This window comes from Malania oleifera, chromosome 9 (assembly GCF_029873635.1).
Source record: "Malania oleifera isolate guangnan ecotype guangnan chromosome 9, ASM2987363v1, whole genome shotgun sequence".
Classification (NCBI taxonomy): domain Eukaryota; kingdom Viridiplantae; phylum Streptophyta; class Magnoliopsida; order Santalales; family Ximeniaceae; genus Malania; species Malania oleifera.
The window spans coordinates 63,379,081-63,397,889 of NC_080425.1; the positions used below are offsets into that span (position 1 = coordinate 63,379,081).

At 38.0% G+C, this 18,809-nt stretch overlaps 1 protein-coding gene across 1 annotated transcript in view; it reads right to left on the reverse strand.

Annotated features, from left to right (window-relative positions):
* Window positions 1-18,484, reverse strand: part of LOC131164374 (elongation factor G-2, chloroplastic) — a 40,349-nt gene extending 21,865 nt beyond the window's left edge. Inside the window, exons 1-3 of the mRNA XM_058121515.1 lie at window positions 17,990-18,484; window positions 13,741-15,155; window positions 12,409-12,921 (exon numbers count right to left, since the gene is read on the reverse strand). Of these exons, the coding sequence (XP_057977498.1) occupies window positions 12,409-12,921; window positions 13,741-15,155; window positions 17,990-18,239 (2,178 nt within the window). The 5' untranslated portion in view covers window positions 18,240-18,484. The remainder of the gene's footprint in view (window positions 1-12,408; window positions 12,922-13,740; window positions 15,156-17,989) is intronic.
* Between the last annotated feature and the right edge of the window lie 325 nt (window positions 18,485-18,809).

Sequence of the window (18,809 nt, forward strand, 5' to 3'; positions counted from 1 at the left end):
CTTTTCAGCTCTTTACTAGTCAGTAGTTGTAGTTAACTCACACAGTGGATGAATCGTTTATCTTTTCAACTCTTCGCAAGTCGGTAGTCGTATTAACCTCACACAGTGAATAAGTCTGTGTCCCTTTTTAACTCTTTGCAAGTTAGTATTCATGGTTCCCTCATGTCGTGGATGAATCATATAAGGTCGAGACTAAATAGGTAGAGTATAACCTGGTGGACATGTAGTCAATGACGAAGGTAGCTAACAACGGTAGTGTGAAGAATTCTTACAGCATATTGACAAGGTTGTCGATAGAGTGAGTGGGGGAGAATGTTAGGGCTTGATAGTATGACCTCGGTTCAATGGGGACGAGAGATGTCTTCACTTGTCCTCGCTAGGGATTTTTATACTAGATGTTGAATTACTCAGATGATGGCTTGTGTGGTTGTCTTGGTTATGGAATATAACAACTAGTTCCACGTATCATTGAGTATGAAGGTCGCTTGTCTTCATGAATTCATTATCGTTGGAATTGATATTTCATGACTATGAATGGTTTTCGAAAACCTCTCGAGTGTTAATGTCCGCCGGATTGAACGTGTAGTTATTGGCCGACTCTGTCAAGGGAGAGCCTCGACGAGTGTCGCGCGGCCCATTAATTGAGTTTAAATTGGGGGCCTGTGACACTGGGCCTAATTAATATTTATAGCCCAAATTGAGGGGGAGTGTAGAATTATTAGATATTTGTCAACCTTTATTAGAGGCTGATCTTTAGGAGATTTATAGCTAACAAATCAATTGATTTGTTAGCTATTTTTGGTTCCACGAACCTAAGGGATTTGGGTAGCATGTTACCCGATTTTGTAGATAGTCTTTCCTATTTTATTGCTTTCCATTTTAAATAGGATAATTCTATTTTCAGTAGGTTGTAAATATCCCTAGTAATTAGATGAATTATCACCTATTTAAAGGGAATGTAATCTTTTTCATAAGTTAGTGGAATATTCAGTTTTCTTTTCCACATTTCAACAGTGGTATTGGGTATATGCTGCGAAAGTCAACCCTAATTATTTAATGGCTCATCTGAAGGCATGTACTGTTGCTAAGGGACATACTCAGGTGTATGGTTTGGACTATTTAGTCTCATTAGTCAACCTTGATGGTTCTGTGGCTCATCTGAAGGCATATTTTGTTGCTAAGGGATATACTCAGGATTATTCACATTCTCCTCAGTTGCCAAACTTACCTCAGTAGATCTATTCATCTCTTTAGCCACCACTTGCCACTGTCATCTACATCAATTAGATGTAAATAATGACTTCCTACATGATGATCTTGAGGGGGAGGTCTACATGAAGCAACCACCTAGGGTTGTTGCTCAAGGGGAGAAATGCTTAGTGTGTTGGCTCAAGAAGTCATTATATAGTCTCCCAGAGCATGGTTTGATCGATTCAGTGCATGGTCTTAAATCGCAGTAGCGGGTAGCGTAACGTAATGGTAACGAGTGTAACAGGAAGTGGGAGTAGTGGATGTTGCATAACAGGAAGCGGGTGTAATAACCGTGAATTTTTTTGAAGCACGCACAACCTTGTGTATATTAGCGTACTTGTATGTTTTAAGCTTTTAACCCTTCTTAGAAAGAGTTTTAGTGTATTTTGGATCCTTTAGTTCAAGTAACTAAGTTATTTGGTAAGGGCAACAAGTTTACATTTGTTTTAAACCACCATTGATAGAAAAATTATGTGTGTGTGCATATTTATACTTCTCATTGTTCTTATCTGTGATAAATTCTTATGTCTACTAAATTAATTAATAAAACAAAATACATTATATACTTCATTAATCTATTAGACACATAAGACATACAAATAATACAAATATAAAATAGATAGAAAAGAAAGAAGGTTGAAGTTGAAAAATATAGAACATAAATATCACATTACTAATATTATCAAAATAAAATATTTTCCTAACAAGTTAGTATTTTCAAATTGTTAATTAATGCATTTATTGTGAGTATTTAAAGAAATAGTAAATTTTGTATCATTGTCATCCTCTGTATAATCTTTTCCCCCACTTGCCACTTGGTATATTGAGAATGATATATGAAAGAGAGGGAAAAAGTGAGAAGAAAAAGCAAAAAATAAAATAATTTTTTGGTGTAACAATCCTATAGCGGTTACGTAACGGTTGTAGCGGCCTTTACGTAACAGTTGCGATCCGTAACGGCTGCTACGACCGTGGATTTTCTTCCCACCAATTTCGCAGTGTGTAACAGTATCGGTAACCCAAAAAACTGTTATGTAACACCGTTACGTAACGGTTGCGGCCTTTATTTAAAACCATGATTCAATGTAGTAGTACTTAAGTTTGGCCTTCGACAGTGTGCAGTGGACCACTCTGTGTTTTATTGTCATATTCAATTAGGTAGGATCCTATTTAGTGTGTATGTGGTTGATATTGTGATTACAAATTTACAAATGTTGATGATTGTTGACCTTATAGGTCACGCCGGGTTTTGATTATGACAAATACTCATTATATCTAATGGGTGTTTGACGTTATGTGCAGGAACTTAAATTGAAAGATCTTAATGCACATAGAAGAAAGTGAAGATTGAAGATCCAATTTTTATGTTGTAATATATTTCATTCATATAAAGGGTCTATAATAGTAATTAGGGTTTTTTGTTTGTAATAATCACACACATCACATGCATGTTCTAATAGGTAAGCTCAAATTGAATCATAACTAAAACTGGACCTAGAAAAGACCTTAGGACACTCACCGTTACGCTTGTATATGTTAGGCACTTGAATAGAGTGATTGTGTAATGAAACAAGACCGAAATGCACAAAATGTGCACCTTCGGTCGACCATCCTGTGCAGTTCATTTTGCCCCCGGTCGACCAAACCTTGTCTGAGTCAATCGGTTGATCACATCCCAGTCGACCGAACTCTTGTAGTTCAAATGGCCCCGGTTGACCGAACCTCCCTGAAGTCAACATTATGACTTCCTGATCGACCAAAAGAATTTTGTACACCACCAACCTGGTCGACCGAGTTCCCACGTGTGGGAACCCAACGGTCTAGTCGACCGACCAGTCTAGTTCAAAATGACCCTGGTCGACCGAACCTCGCAAAATTGGAAAAATCGCCTCAGACATACATGTTCGGTCGACCGACCCAGGCAGTTCATTTTTGGCCCGGTCGACCGAACCCCAAGAACTTGGGTCGATTGAACTTGTCCTGGTCGACCGGTGCTCTCAGGTTGGACCTATTTTTTATTGCGGTTAACTCGGTTAAACAGGTTTAAAATAATTTAAAAATCATTAAATCTTTTCTAATAATCCCAACCTTGTCCCTAACGGTTATAATTCAAGGAGAGTCTATTTATATCCCTTCATTTGGGATGATTAGTAACCTGATTAGCAAATCCGATTAAGAAATTCTCTCTCATTCTCAAAAATCCTACTACTCATTTTTATACTCCATTCACTCATACTTACCCTCTACTATTGTTTAAACTTTCTGTAAGTTGATTGAGTGTTTGTTCTGATAGGTTTGCTCTCCCATCTTTGTTTGGTTGATTCGATTTTACCGAGAGCTAAACCTAAGTGTTCTTAGGGAGCTTTGCTAATAAGTCTCTCCTAAGAAGACTTGTATTAAACTTCTGAAGTATTGCATTTTCATTGCAATAACTTAGGAAGTCTGTATTTGTTTTTGGGTTGCAAAAAACTTTTTCAAAAACATTCTCAAATATCTTGGGTGATTTATTTTAACATATTTTTGAAAAGATATTTGATTATGTGATATTAATCTTTGCTGCAATATTCATTAACTTACATATCATTTGCTGAATACAAAGATTAAATATCTTTTGCAAACCAAGTATATACATTATTTGACATTTACGTGATTGAGATATCCTACTGATTGATATTCTTGAGACTTACTTGATATCCTTTTGTGAACACGTTGATTGAATATCTTGTGATACAAAGATTGCTAGTTGGCACTCTCACGCATTCATTACATTGATAGCAAATATATTTGAGAGTTGAAATATTAGACCACATTGAGCTTACATATTAAATCATTTTGTGGTGTATGTGACTTAGCGTATTTGGGTACATATCTGCTTTACACGAAAGCACAATCACTATACCAATATTCTTTGATTGTAAAATTTAAATGTTTCTAGGCATGACCTGAGGGGACAGTAATCCAGCCCGGTAAGGATTGGTTGTAAAGGTTGAGGTTGGCCCTATGCTAATTGACCTAGTCTGTTTAGGTGCCGCTCCACCCGTTTAAGTGAGCAATTATAGTGGTAATCTTTGTACTTGTTAGCCAAGGCGGGGATGTAGGCAATTGGCCGAACCTCAATAACATTTCTGTGTGTCACTCTTACTTTACTGCTTTCTGGTGCATGTGCTGTTACTTAAATTATTTTATTTAATTTCTGGTATATTTACATTGCTTGCACTAGATTGACCTTAGGGTTGTGAATATACTGGTGTTAGAATATTTACCTAAGGATTAAATCTTAAAAATACCAATTCATCCCCCCTCTTGGGATCATGGTAAAGCTAACAATGATTAAGGTATTCACAGTTTAAATCATTTACTAAGTTTCATACCAAAGATTTGAGACTATTGAAGTACTTTTCTTGTGTATAGAAAAATCTAGATCTCGTATGCAAATTGTTTTGTCACAAAGGAAGTATGCTCTTCATCTTTTGGATGACTAGGTCTCGTATGAGAATTGTTTTGTCACAAATGAAGTATGCTTTCATCTTTTGGATAACTAGGTTGTTGGGATCCAAACTAGTTGATACACCTATAGATCCTAAAAGCAAGTTAGTGCTATATATGGGTGAGTTGTTGCGTAACCCAAGACAATACTGGAAATTTGTTGGAAAGTTGAATTATCTCATAGTCACTCAACCGAATAAGTCTTTTGTAACAAGTGTTGTGAGTTAGTTTCAGGATTCTCCAATGACAATTCATTGTTATGTGGTAATTCACATCTTTAGAATATCTCAAAGGTGCACTAGGGGAAGTCTCTTACATCGAGATCAAGGTCACACTTATATTCAAGGATATATACAAATGCAGATTGGGCAAAATCACCTTCAGACAGAAAATCCACAACCGAGCACTATATCTTTGTTGATGTCAATTTGGTTTCCTAAAAGATTAAGAAACAAACAATAGTGGCTAGGTCAAGTGCTGAGTAAGAGTATAGGGCCATGGATCATACTACACGTGAACTTGTTTAGTTGAAAAAAGATGTTGCAAGAATTGGGTTTTCCACATTCTTGATTATGGAGTTGATATGCAATAATCAAGTTGCTATTCATATTGCCTCCAACCCAATCTTCCATGAGTGAATAACATAGTGAAGTAGAGAAACTTGTGCAGAAGCTTATTACAACCACTTATTTGAAGTCTCATATGCAGCTTGCTAACATGTTTATTAAAGCTTTTTGGGAGGTGCTTGTGTTAAATTCATTTGCAACAAGCTAGGTGCATATGATATCTATGCTCTAGCTTGAGGGGGAGTGTTAATGGTTCTTTTAGTCATTTAGCATTTTAGTGTGTTAGTATTATGTCAACAAGTGTGCGTTATTAAGGGTATTATGGCCATTGGAATGTACTTGACACATATTTTAAATAGAGGGAGAGAACTATCATTGCGATTAGGCCTTCTGTTTTACCTAAAATCTTAACATGGTGGTTCAAGCAGCAAGAAATATTCCAAAGATGACATTATGGAGCCATTCAGACATAGAAGATGAAGTGGGCTCTGAATGATCAATTTGTTCCTCCTAACTATCAGAAATGTGTTTACCTACAACTTTTTAGTTTGTAGCAGGAGGATCACAAGACTGTCCGATTACACTAATAGATTTTATTACTTGGCCAACTGGGCAGATATGGAAAGGAAAGAAGACACTATTATTGATGTATATCTGCAAAGCTTGAAGCCTGTGATTGTCTCTGAACTTGCAGCATGTTGCCTCATTATGGTCAGCGGTGTAATTCAGATTGCAATATAGGTGGAAGAGGATAGCGTCATGTTCCAAAAGCTTCATCTCAGTCTGAGAGGCCTTTTGCACATGTGAAACCAATTGACCAACCAGATATAGGTATTTTACTTGCTCTGTTAAAGGTTCAGGATCCCGCTCATTCAGGTTCAAAGTTTCAACTGAGATTTGTTGCTTCAAGTGTCAAGCCTTTGGTCACCACGCTGCCCAGTACCTTACTGATGTCACGGAACTTGCTGACAATAATGACTAAGATAACACTTAGTGTCGAAGCTGAGACTCATGTCAACAGTGATGATGAATGTGATAATTCTGCCTATCCTACCTGTCTAGTGCTTCATCATGTGCTGTCCTCGAATCAAAGTGATGCCAATGCACCAGTATTTCCAGACTCCAATAATCTTCAGAAGCATTTATGTTATTTAATTATTGGTTCCCGTAGCTGCACTAATGTAGCATCGAAAGAAACTGTCAAGAAGCTGTACTTGAAGGTCAAGCCCCATCCTCTTCCTTACAAGATCACTTGGATCAAAAATTCCAATTCGAAGATGAACGATGTGCTCACTTTCATGATTGGGTGGCTTATAGAGACAGAGTAGTGTGCCATTCAGCCTCTCAAGATTTGTCACATTCTTTCAGGGCACCCATAGTCATATGAAAGGGATGTCTTCCTTAATGCTTGGTAAAGTTCTTATTCTCTATCTGTTGACAACATGTACTACAAGAATCAAATTAATGAAGGGATTTAGGAGGAACTCAATGACATTAGGCCTTCTTGGAACCCCATGATATATTTGTTGAGACTAATGTCCGTAACATCCTCACAAAGGTTGGGTGGCAGCATCATAACACAGGCTATGGATAAATTTTAAGAGCTTGTCATCCGCAGCTACTTCATGGATCTACTTTTAAATGGAGCTTCTTTTACTTAGTCAAATGGACCAGACAATCAGACAAATCTTCTGATCTTTGTGAAGGGGAAGAAGCTTTCCCCCAGCTCTACCAAAAATAAGTCACAAGATTCTCTATCCAATCATCCTAGACCATGAGGGCATACAATTCTTTTTTTTTTTTTTCGTGGGGGGCGGAGGGGGTGTGCAGGGTGCAGCAGTACCATTTCAAGTTCAAAAATATGTGGCTTCTTGTTGAAGGATTTATCAACAAAGTGGACAAATGGAGGAAAAAGAATTGATGTTAGTGGCAGCCAGTCATATGCCGGCAAGAAAACTATAAAAACTGAAAGGAGACATTAGAGAATGGAGCATTCACTTCTTTGGCTCCTGTAAGGCAAAGAAGGAATACATCATCCAAGAAATCAATTTGATTGACAAGGAGGGCAAAGTCAGGCAGTTGACAACTTTAGAGCTGAATCATGACACGAAACAAAAAGAAATATGAAAAACATAAGGGCATGGAAGAAACTTACTGTAGGCAAAGATTAAACGAAATTGGCCCAAAGCGGGGGATAAAACACCAATTACTTCCAGAAAATGGCATGGCTCAAAAGAAAAAAAAAAAATCTGACAGTGAGGCTTAAGAAGAAAGGAGAGTCGCTCTTTGAAGATCCCAAATACATCAAACTGGCAGCAATAGAGTTCCACAAAAACTTTGCAGAGCCTCAAAGCTGTAGAAGATTGCTTCACAATTATCAATTCAAAACCATTAGCTTAGATGATAAAAATTGCCTGATCAGACAGCATTAAGTTATAGCCAGAACAGCAGAGGGAGAATTATGGGCTTGGAAAAATAGAGAGCTGGAGAGTAAGAAAGCTTTGTCCCTCATTCCCCTTGCATTCTTTTAGTTTGTGTGGCGGAATGGAATAAGAGAGCTTTCAGAGGATCAGCAGGCCCTTACATGTTATTAAACACCACTAGATTACCATCGTCACAAGATGGCATAATGGTTTGTTATTGATTGACTCATTTGTAATTCTTGATTTTTTTAACACCCTGCATTGCAGGTGATTGCCTTGTCGTTTGTACTTGGGTGGCATCCTCTTGATGCCCTTTAATGAAACTTTCTTGCTGATAAATAAATAAATAAATAAATAAAATGGCAATAACAGAGCATGATTACGGCCTGCCCTTCAACATACCCCCAGGAAACAAAACCCCAACGCTTTCCCCTAACCAAACCCTAACCATTTCCCCTTGCGTTGTAATTCTTGATTTTTTTTAACACCCTGCATTGCAGGTGATTGCCTTGTCATTTGTACTTGGGTGGCTTCCTCTTGATGCCTTTTAATGAAACTTTCTTGCTGATAAATAAAAAAAAATGGCAATAACAGAGCATCATTACAGCCTGCCCTTCAACATACCCCCAGGAAACAAAACCCCAACACTTTCCCCTAACCAAACCCTAACCATTTCCCCTTGCGCATAACCCCTAGAAAACAAAACCCTCACCCTTCCCCTCTTCAAAAAAATCCTATCTGTTTTCAGCTTCAAAGGGAAAAAAAAAAAAAAAATAGTTATTGCTGCTGCAAAGATCAGAAAAGGAGCAGGAGACAACAGAGGAAAAAAAAAAAAAAGACCAAACAAAACAAAATTGTTCCAATGAGAGTTGCTGCAGCTACTCTGAAGTTCTTTCCAGGAATGTTCACCACCAGAAGTCTTCATCGCCACCTTTACCAGAATTTCTTACTGTCAAAACCAACACACACCAAAAACCAACATACCATCTCTCATCATCAAACTCCTAAGCTGTCACCTCAAGCCCTTTGATCGTTGCAGTCCCTTTCGTCTGTCATGTCTCCAGGCTTCCAGCACTGTAAACATTGATTCGTCACAACAACAGTCATGTAGCCTCATTGTTGCAGCCTTAAGCCTTCGATTTCAGGTCTGCTCATGAGGGAGCAAACCCCAGGTCTATTCATCATAGAGTAGTTACCTGCGTGAAGAAGACCCAGTCTGATGACTATCTAATTAACTGATCCAATTCCAATAACCCAATACAGGAGATTGATTAGAAAGAAGAGTAATTGACTGCCACTGCAAGAGTTTGACTGTGTTAGAAGGGAAGTAAATTTGTTAGAAAACTGCAGAAATTGCATCTGTTCTGCAAGATATTCACTGTGCTCTGCATCTGCCCATCAATTTTAAGACTGTCATTGCAAATTTCAGTGTTTCTGGAGGATGAATTAATGCCACCAGCATTCAGATTTAGACTCGGGTGAAATATTTCTAGATTTCCTGAAACAAATTATTTTTTTCATCATGTGATTTTGACGCTAGACTGATAAAATCCAACTTTGAGCATTTTGATACGTATTTTTGGTGGAAAATTCAGAACTGTCAGACTGCAGAACCTAAATTCAGGATTAATTCTGTTTTTTTTTTTAGTTTATGCAAGATGTTCAGAATTATTGTCGATAAATTGGAGAATGTAGAACTGGAAAGCCCACATTTTTAGTATTTTGCGAGATATGAATTTGTTAAATGTTACATGGGTGTCTATGCCTTGTCTTGAGGATTTTTCTTATTTCAATGGAAATTTTCCAAGGAGAGAATTCATAGATTGGCTGTTTCACCTTGATACCTATTTTGAGTTTAATAAGAAACAAGAAGAAAATTATTTGCATCTTATCAGCTTGTGGTCTACGCCTCTGAAGTGGTGGGATTGAATACATTACAGAAGACAATAAGGTCAAACTTAAAGCTTCTTTTGGCTTAGAATGACAAGTTTGATGCCATCAAAATTTTTCCCCAACTTTATTGATATCATTTTCCATATCAAAGAAAGATTTCTTATTTTGGACAAGATGAGCTTCTGATCTCAAATCAGTCCACAAGATACCATCCTTAAAGAGCAAGCAAATGCAATGGAACAAAATGTTGAAGCTGAGCAGGCGGCAAATTTCAATGTTAAAATTGGGACAATTCCAAGCAAGAGCCTTTTAGAGGATGAAATTGTTGAATCCTGTGATAAGTCTGTGACACACAGGCCCCAAGCCTTAAATCATCTCGCATGGTGTGATAATTCTCTACCTATTGACTTTACCGGGATTGAGGAGGATTTCAATAATTTCTTGGCGATATTTGCACATCAGTGAAAATGGACAATGTGAAACTGCAAGTAGCATGGCTCGTGAATGATATTTATTCCCTGCTTCTTGCCGTGCCATTGTAAAACTCAAGGTTGAGTTTCCTCTAATAAGGGGAGTTTGATAGAGGATTGCTTGCGGAAAATTCTAAGCGATCATATTCCCTTTGAAGATTTAAAAGTTAAAGATTTTATATTAGTTTGGGGATATTTTCTATTTCGGTAATTCTTAATTACTTTGGGGCTATTTATGATTTTTATTGCTTTGGGGTTATTGAAAATTTTAATAGTTTTATCTTTAGGGTTTCTTAGTTGCCTGTAAATATAGCCTTATGATGTAATAATGAGCAGCTTTTGATGATTAATTGCGTTTCACATTACTCTCTCTCTCACAGCAGCCTCTCTCTCCTCTCCCTCTGCCTCACGTCTACTCTCTCTCTTCTTCCTCACACTTTCTTCTTCCTACTACTTCTTCCTTCTCCTCTCTTTCTTCTCTTTTTGTTTCTCTCTCCGTTCTGTTTCTACCTTTCTGTCTTTTTCTACCTTTTTCTTCTCCTCCTCTTTCTGCCTCTTCCTTAATTCTATTTCTTCTCTCTCTCTCTCTCTCTCTGATGCTGTACTAAACCACACTTATATTTCACAAAATCTCCAAAACACAACTCAATGGTTGGAAGGATTCTTTTGTGCTTTGAGGAAGTCTTGGGACTTGTAATTAATCTACCTAAAAGCAGGATTTCCAATAGGCAATGCCCCAAACATTGGCTCTCCTGAGAATAATCTCAAATGTAAGTTGGAGGCTCTCCCTTCCATGTATCTAGGCCTGCCACTCGATGCCCACTATAGAGCAAAGCACATTGTCAAGAGGCATGAGAAGATACTATCCTCATGGAAATCAAACTATCTTTCCAAGAGAAGTTTCTTGACACCGATCAATGGTGCAATTTCAGCGTTGCCTACCCATTACATGCGCTTTTCCCAATCGCTGCCTACATTGCTCAAAGGCTTGAGAGCATTCAGCACTATTTTCTCTAGAAAAGCTCTTCAACAGACCATAAATATCATATAGTGAGATGGGAAAGCGTTATTATGCCAACCTTGGAGATGATGTCCCTCTGTCATTTGGACCAAGCTTTGCAAGCAAGGTGGATGAAATTTCAATGCTTAATGGAAAGATTACTGGGCAGGCTCACAAAAGCACAAGTATTTATCTCCAGATTTGAGGCCATGATTTCAGAGTGTGCTCTTGGGACAGGGGAGACATAGTCCGGAAAGTGGAAACATCTCTTGAGAGAACTCTTAAAGGTTAGGCACAAGAACCATCAATCATACTACTTCAATTGAGAAGGGACACACAACATTCAAATGGATTGCCATGGCATGGCTAAAATAATATGGCTACACAGTCTGAAGGAATTCACTCAGCAAGATTCTCTTACTTCTTAATTCTGCTAAGAAGCAAACAGAAAGAAGGGAACACTCCTTTCCGAGTAAATATTATCCATTCTCCAAGATCCTGCAAAAGTTGGCTTCCTGGATTGATTTGCAACTTTAGGAAAATACTCACAACAGGAAATTTAGAGGGTCTGGTCCTTTAAAATTTGCAGTTCCTTTACAAAGATACAGCAGAAACAATCAATCATATCCTTATTCACAACAATTTTGCTTCCTCAACACGGTGATATAGAATGATAAGAGTAATGTGGACTATGCCATACTCTCTGGAGGAACTTCTTTAGAGCTTGTGCAAACAAACTTATAGCAAAATCTAGAAGAAGGTATTCTCAGCCTTGCTGGCTGTTACTGTACGGAACATATGGAAGGAAACAAACTTGTAGATCTACAGGAATGAAATGCCAAAAGGATCCTTAGGTGCATCCTCTAGGAACTCTTCTCTTGGGCCAGAATTATCGAGCAGGTAAGATATCTTTCCTACCCTTTGTTTTGGATGCTTTTAGCAACAATTTTTCTTTAAAGATTGTTCTCATATTTTATGCTTATACACTTCTCGTGTACGCTTCAATAGATTATCTTATTATTTTTTGAAGAAAAAAAAAGGAAAATTGGACATGTTCATGAAGTGTAAAATATATGTTAAGAGTGTTCAAGGTGAGACGGCATCTGACACAAACACAACATGGACATGCACCTTCATAGACGTCTTTGTGCCACAGAGTTTTGAAAAAAGTAAACATGTAGTGAACAGGAAAACTCCATAAAGAAAAAGCTGCAGGACACCTATTGGCATTTCAGTCAAACCATGTGAGAAGAAAAGACAAATTTTCGTAGTTTTGCCTACAAACGTAAGAAACTTGAATGAGAAAGAATTCCACATACCTTAAGACCACCAGGTTTATCACCAAAGCTGTTGATCTGGCCTCTCCTTGAGTTGAGATCACCAATCACATCTCCCAAATGTTCTTCAGGAGTGACAACTTCAACTTTCATTATGGGCTCTAGCATCTTTGGAATGGATTTCCTTATTCCATCCCGAAAAGCTCCTCTGGCTGCCAATTGGAAAGCCAGGACACTCGAATCAACATCATGGTAAGAACCATCCACTAAGACAGCTCGTACATCAACAACCGGAAAGCCTGCAAGCACACCATTACTCATGCACTCCTCCAGTCCTTTCATTACCCCTGGAATATATTCTTTTGGAACAGCACCTCCCTTGATTTCACTCTTAAACTCATATCCACTACCTGGCTCCATAGGTTCGAATCTCACGGTGATATCAGCAAACTGTCCTTGACCACCTGACTGCTTCTTGTGTACATACTTTACTTCTGAGATTTTAGAAATGCTTTCCCGGTAGTTCACTTGCGGTGCACCAACATTTGCTTCTACCTGTAACCACCAAGCAGACAAAAGTAATAACAGTTCAGATGAACAGCAAGTCCAAATCATTTCAGCCTTTTCAAATCTGCAACTAATTATGGTTACATATTTTTTATTGTAGAATCTGGAGAACAAAGTGGTCCTTTCAAATTGTAGGAAGTCAAAACTCACTACTTTTAGTTTTCACTTTACTAAAAGCTTAAGCTCTTAGGCTGTGGATCAACAATGTATATCAAGCCTTAACATTCCCCTGCACATGCAGCCTAATTGTGCATGAAGAGAGAAACAATGAGTAACACCCATTACTGGGAGGGACCAAGATAATTTTTTAACAAACTTGCAATGAATGCAGGCAACTAGAACCCAGGACCTCCTAGCAACCATAGCTCTGAGATTATGTTAGTCTTCCTAAAAGCTTGAGCTGTTAGGTTTTGGGTCAACAATGTATCTCAAGCCTTAACAACTCTTATCATTAAAAAAGTCCATTCATCTAACAATAAAAAAACGAAACCCATGTCACGAATAACACCCAATAATTGCCAGGACATTCAATTGCATTTGATTTTTCCTTTTACAGAAAAGAAGGAATAAATTCATTTTTTGGTGCAAACAGACTTCTAGTGAGAAATTGAACGATAAAGTCTAAATTAACTAGCACACATATGCATAGATACACATGCGTGCGTGGGTGTATGCATGTTGGCACATGTGCACAATGCAAGACACCATTTTAGATGGACTTAGAATGCCATTTAATGAGCAAAATATAAAATTCTACAAAACAAACTGACAATCAGAAAGACGGAACAACAAGAATGAGATGGAAACCTTATACTCCCTCTTGAGCCTGTCAACAATAATCTCGAGATGGAGTTCTCCCATTCCTTCAATAACTGTCTGATTGACTTCTTCATCCCGTGAAAAGTGGAAAGATGGGTCCTCTTGGGCAAGCTTGATCAAACCAGCTGCCATCTTATCAATATCAGCTTTGGTCTTGGGTTCAATTGCAACTTTAATCACAGGATCTGGAAAGTCCATCCGTTCAAGTACGATAGGATCCTCAGGATCACACAATGTTTCACCCGTAATGGTGTCTTTTAAACCCGCAAGAGCAATAATATCACCTGCCAAAGCAGTCTTGACATCTTCTCTGCTGTTGGCATGCATTTCCAGAAGCCTACCTATTCTTTCTTTCTTTCCTTTGTTTGAATTCAGCACATAAGATCCAGCAGTTAGCTTCCCTGCATAAACTCTGACAAATGTAAGGGACCCCACAAATGGATCACTCATAATCTTAAAAGCCAGTCCAGCAAATGGTTCTTTATCACTTGTGGCCCTTTCAACTATCACTTCAGGATCCTCAGGGTCAGTCCCTTTCATAGGTGGCAAGTCTAATGGTGAAGGCAAATAGTCCACTACAGCGTCAAGCAGTGGTTGGACCCCCTTATTTTTGAATGCTGAGCCACATAAAACTGGCACAAAACTGCCTGAAATGGTCCCCTTCCTAATTAGCTTCTTAACTGTCTCCTCATCAGGCTCTATTCCTTCTAGGTAGCTCTCCATGGCTTCGTCATCTAACTCAACAATGGCTTCTATCATCTGGGAATGATAGTCTTCAGTCAACTCCTGAAGATCCATTGGAATATCCTCATAGACAAATTTTGCACCTAGCTCTTCCCCTGACCAGAGCACCGCTTTCATCTTCACAAGATCCACAATTCCTCGAAAATTATCTTCTGCACCAATTGGTATTTGAATAACAAGTGGTTTAGCACCCAAATTAGTAACTATCATGTCTCTTGTTCGGAAAAAGTTTGCCCCAAGACGATCCATTTTATTAACAAAACAAATTCTGGGTACCCCATATTTATCGGCTTGTCTCCATACAGTTTCAGACTGTGGTTCCACACCAGCAACACTGTCAAACAAGCATATAGCACCATCCAATACTCTGAGAGCCCGCTCCACCTCTAGTGTGAAGTCAACATGGCCAGGGGTATCAATAATGTTAATCCGATGTTTGTTCCAAAATGTGGTTGTTGCAGCTGAGGTTATGGTTATCCCTCTTTCTTGTTCTTGCTCCATCCAGTCCATTGTAGCTGTTCCCTCATGCACTTCGCCTATTTTATAATTTCTTCCTGTATAATATAGAATCCTTTCGGTCGTAGTTGTCTTTCCCGCATCTATGTGAGCCATAATTCCAATATTGCGATAGTCTTTCAATGGTATTGTACGAGTTGACTCTGGAAAGAAAGAAAGAAAGAAAGAAGTCCATCAATGGTGGGTTCAGTACTGCATAGAAATTTGCACAAGTATCAACAGGAAATACAGCAGTATGCAGACACTACGATCTACAAGTCTTCTTTTTTTCTTTTTCTTTTTTGTGGGGGTTGGGAGGGAGGGAGGGAGGGAGGGGGTGCTCTACAAAATTCCAAATGAACAATAACACGCTATGTTTGGGAGTACAGAGTTCAAGACCAGGATTTGAGTCTGTGCAGAAATCAATAAACCTTCATACAGTTTTGTATTGCATTCAGTAGAATCCTGAATACCAGGCACAAACTCCAAGTTACCAAGTCCCCAACCCTGTTAGTTTTTTTTTTTTTTTAAATACTCCACCCAAGTTAACTAGCTTTTGCTATGAGGCCACCTATCGGCAAAAGTCAATCACCAGTCTAAACAACTAAAGAAATAAGGAAGGAGACTTAATAAACACATATACGCGCATAACACAGTTCTAGAATAATATGGTCAGTCTTGCCCTTTTTGGTAACTGAGCCAATTCATATTTGAAAGGAACTTAAAAAAAAAAATTCTAGTCATGTGCTAGTTTCCAATTGACAACATAATTATGTCGTTAACTATCATATTTTTTATAATAAGCAACACAAACTTATATCATCTGCAGCCTAATTAACTGTAGTTTGAATTTCAATAAATCACCTTATTTAACAAAGCTCAAACTTTCTACGACAATCAAGAATGTTCAAGTAAATATTTACATCTAGTTTCTAGACAACACAGCAAAAAACTCTTCAGTGTTAGCATACAGGAACAAAGCCTTTTCACAGCAGAAAAAGTATGGCAGATGCGGTAATATTTCTTTGTTTCTAAAATAAAAGAACCTTGAAGTTTTGGACAAGGGTACAAAGTCATTTTGAAAACTCTGAAAAACACATTTGAAGTAAAGGGGCGTCCCCAAGCCACAAAGCTCCCTGCTTTGCAAGGGTAGGGAGAGAGTAATCATAGCGTACCCAGTCTTACCCCTGTTTTATGAGGAGAGACTGTCTCCTTGGACTCGAACCTGTGAACAACCAGTCACAAAAGAGCAACCTTACCATTGATCTAAGGCCTGTCTACTCAAAACACATTTCCAATCAGAAGGAATAATCAATAGGCATTTACATTTTCTAAGAAATGAATGCATTTTTTTTTTAGGGTTTTCAAATTGCATTTCAAAATGTTGGAAATTCCACTAGTAGCAATTATCAAACATCAGAAAAGAAAGTGGAAGAGTGGCTTATACACATGATGGACCCAAGACTTAAGGCTTAAGCTTGTGGATCAAGTTGGTGCTCACCGATATACATGAAGCCCGTTTGAGAAGACTCCCCTCATGCTAACAAGTGGCATCAAAGCCAATTCAAAACTCTTAACGACAAGCAATGGAAGCTAATTCTCTTGATTCTACCATTTGGACAACCATGTGTTATTGAGGTAATAAGGATCATCTAGCTCGGCTAGAAGGATCCTTAAGGGGTCAAGTTGTTGTAGGTAGGATTTGATTTGATTTTTGAAGACACATTAAATGTAATTTGAGACATGCGCGCAAGAGTAAGGCGCAACAGCAGTTGGAGAATTAGGCTTGCTCTCAAGCAAGAGATGGTTCCCGCTAAGTGGGGGAATGCCAAAGACTCAAAAGTAAGGGGAGTTGTTGAAAATTCCACTTGTGAGAGATGTTCCACATTGAAAGAGAGAATGGAGGAGTGAATTTTATACATGGATGGAACCAATATCTAAAACTTTAGGCTTTTCAGTTTCGTTGGCATTTGGTCATATCAAGTCTATGCCAAGACTATCCAAATACTAACAACCAATATAAAAACCGATGGTTTGAGTGGGGCCAGACTATTTATGCATGTGATCACCCTCATGGAATAGGGTTGGATCCTATGAATGCTAATCCTACAGATGAATTCCCATGGTTTCTTGGATTATCCATGTTTGAGTAAGCTCCTCTTTGCTTTAGTGACACCTAAATGATCCAAAATTGCTTATGTTTCAAGGGGGAGAACTTAAAACTCACAAGTGGAGGGGAGATTTCTTGGAAAGATCCACTTGAGTTTGTCTCTCACATTGCTGAGTGGCTTATATACAAGGAAGGACCCAATTAGAATGGATTAAGCATTTTGGTCAAGTCGGTCTTCACCTATGTATATCAAGTATTCAAGCCCACTCTAAAGACTTCTTAGTCCTAAGCCAATAAATGACATCATTTAAAATTTTCTAATTATTTATTTTAATGATAATTCCAATTTTTTATCACGATTTCATTCCAAAAGAAAAATTTCACGCCTTACAAAACAAAAGTTACTGACAAACAAAAAATGAAGTGACTTTTATAAGTTATGACCATGGGCCATTTATATGCTTCCTTATGCAACACCTTATAAATCTGCGATTATGTGACAACAAATTACAATGAAAATAGGTAAAAAAAAAAAAAGAAATAAAAAATACCTTGAATTCAAAAATAGAAATAGAAATTTGGGCATGGACGCTCAGCCACTATAAAAGCAAACTAAAGAATTAAACTAACTCGATTTTGTATTTTTAAATAATGAAAGTAAACAAGTGAAAAAACGAGGTTTGATTACAAAATAGATTCCTAGTTGTTATAACAACGTATAAAATAACAAATTCAACAGCCAAATAGTCAGAGAATAGTTTGTAAAGTTCATTTAAGCACACAATCTCAATCTTCTGGGCAAATGGGCAACCAGAGTTGTTCCAGAAAACAGCAATTCAACTGGCTAGAGAGAGAGAGAGAGAGAGAGAGAGAGAGAGAGAGAGAGACCTTCAGTAGCCATAGCGAAGACACAGAAGTTTCTCCTCTGGTTCTGTGAAACAGAGAGCTTAGAAGGTGTCGCGCTAAGACGAACACTTCCAAAAAACGAAGAAGAAGAAGAAGAAGACACGGGTCGACGGCGAAGGCCGCTAAAGAGGAAGCGAGAGGGAGAGAGTAAGACCAGAGATCCTCGAGAGCCATTGAAGCTGCACAGTAACGACGAACCACAACTCGATATTCCCAACGACTCTGTCGCCATTATTTCCTTCTTACAAGTTACACCCCTCGCACTCCCTCCCTTTTCCTCCTCCTGTCCTTAGGGATAACGAAGCTGGCTTGATTTATGTAGTTCGTGATTTCAGGACCATAAATAAATTTATTTTTGGAGCAAGACACTTAAAAATACATGAAAAGAATAAAATCCAGTAGTACTGAGAGGGCTGACGAGTGTTTGGTTTGGTGGACCATGAGATTGTAGGAGTCCAGCATCAAAGAAATATCGATATTTTTGTTATGAAAGATATGAATGGCATCCATTCTTTTACCATTTCGATTTTTTCATCTTAATAAATACTTTATTATTTATATTACCTTATAAAAAAGCACCCTACCTTTCATATTTATATACACACATGACATGGTATACATACTAGCATACTTAAAGTAAGTTGGGTATATAGATTTAAAAAAAAAAAAAGATAAAGAGAAAAGAGATATCTTATAAAAGGTCGAAGATATTTTGTACAAGGGTCGGTTCTAAATCATCTTTTAATTCTTTTTAAGATAATAGAGTTTTTTATCTCATCCGCTCGTGGAGTAGGTATAATTG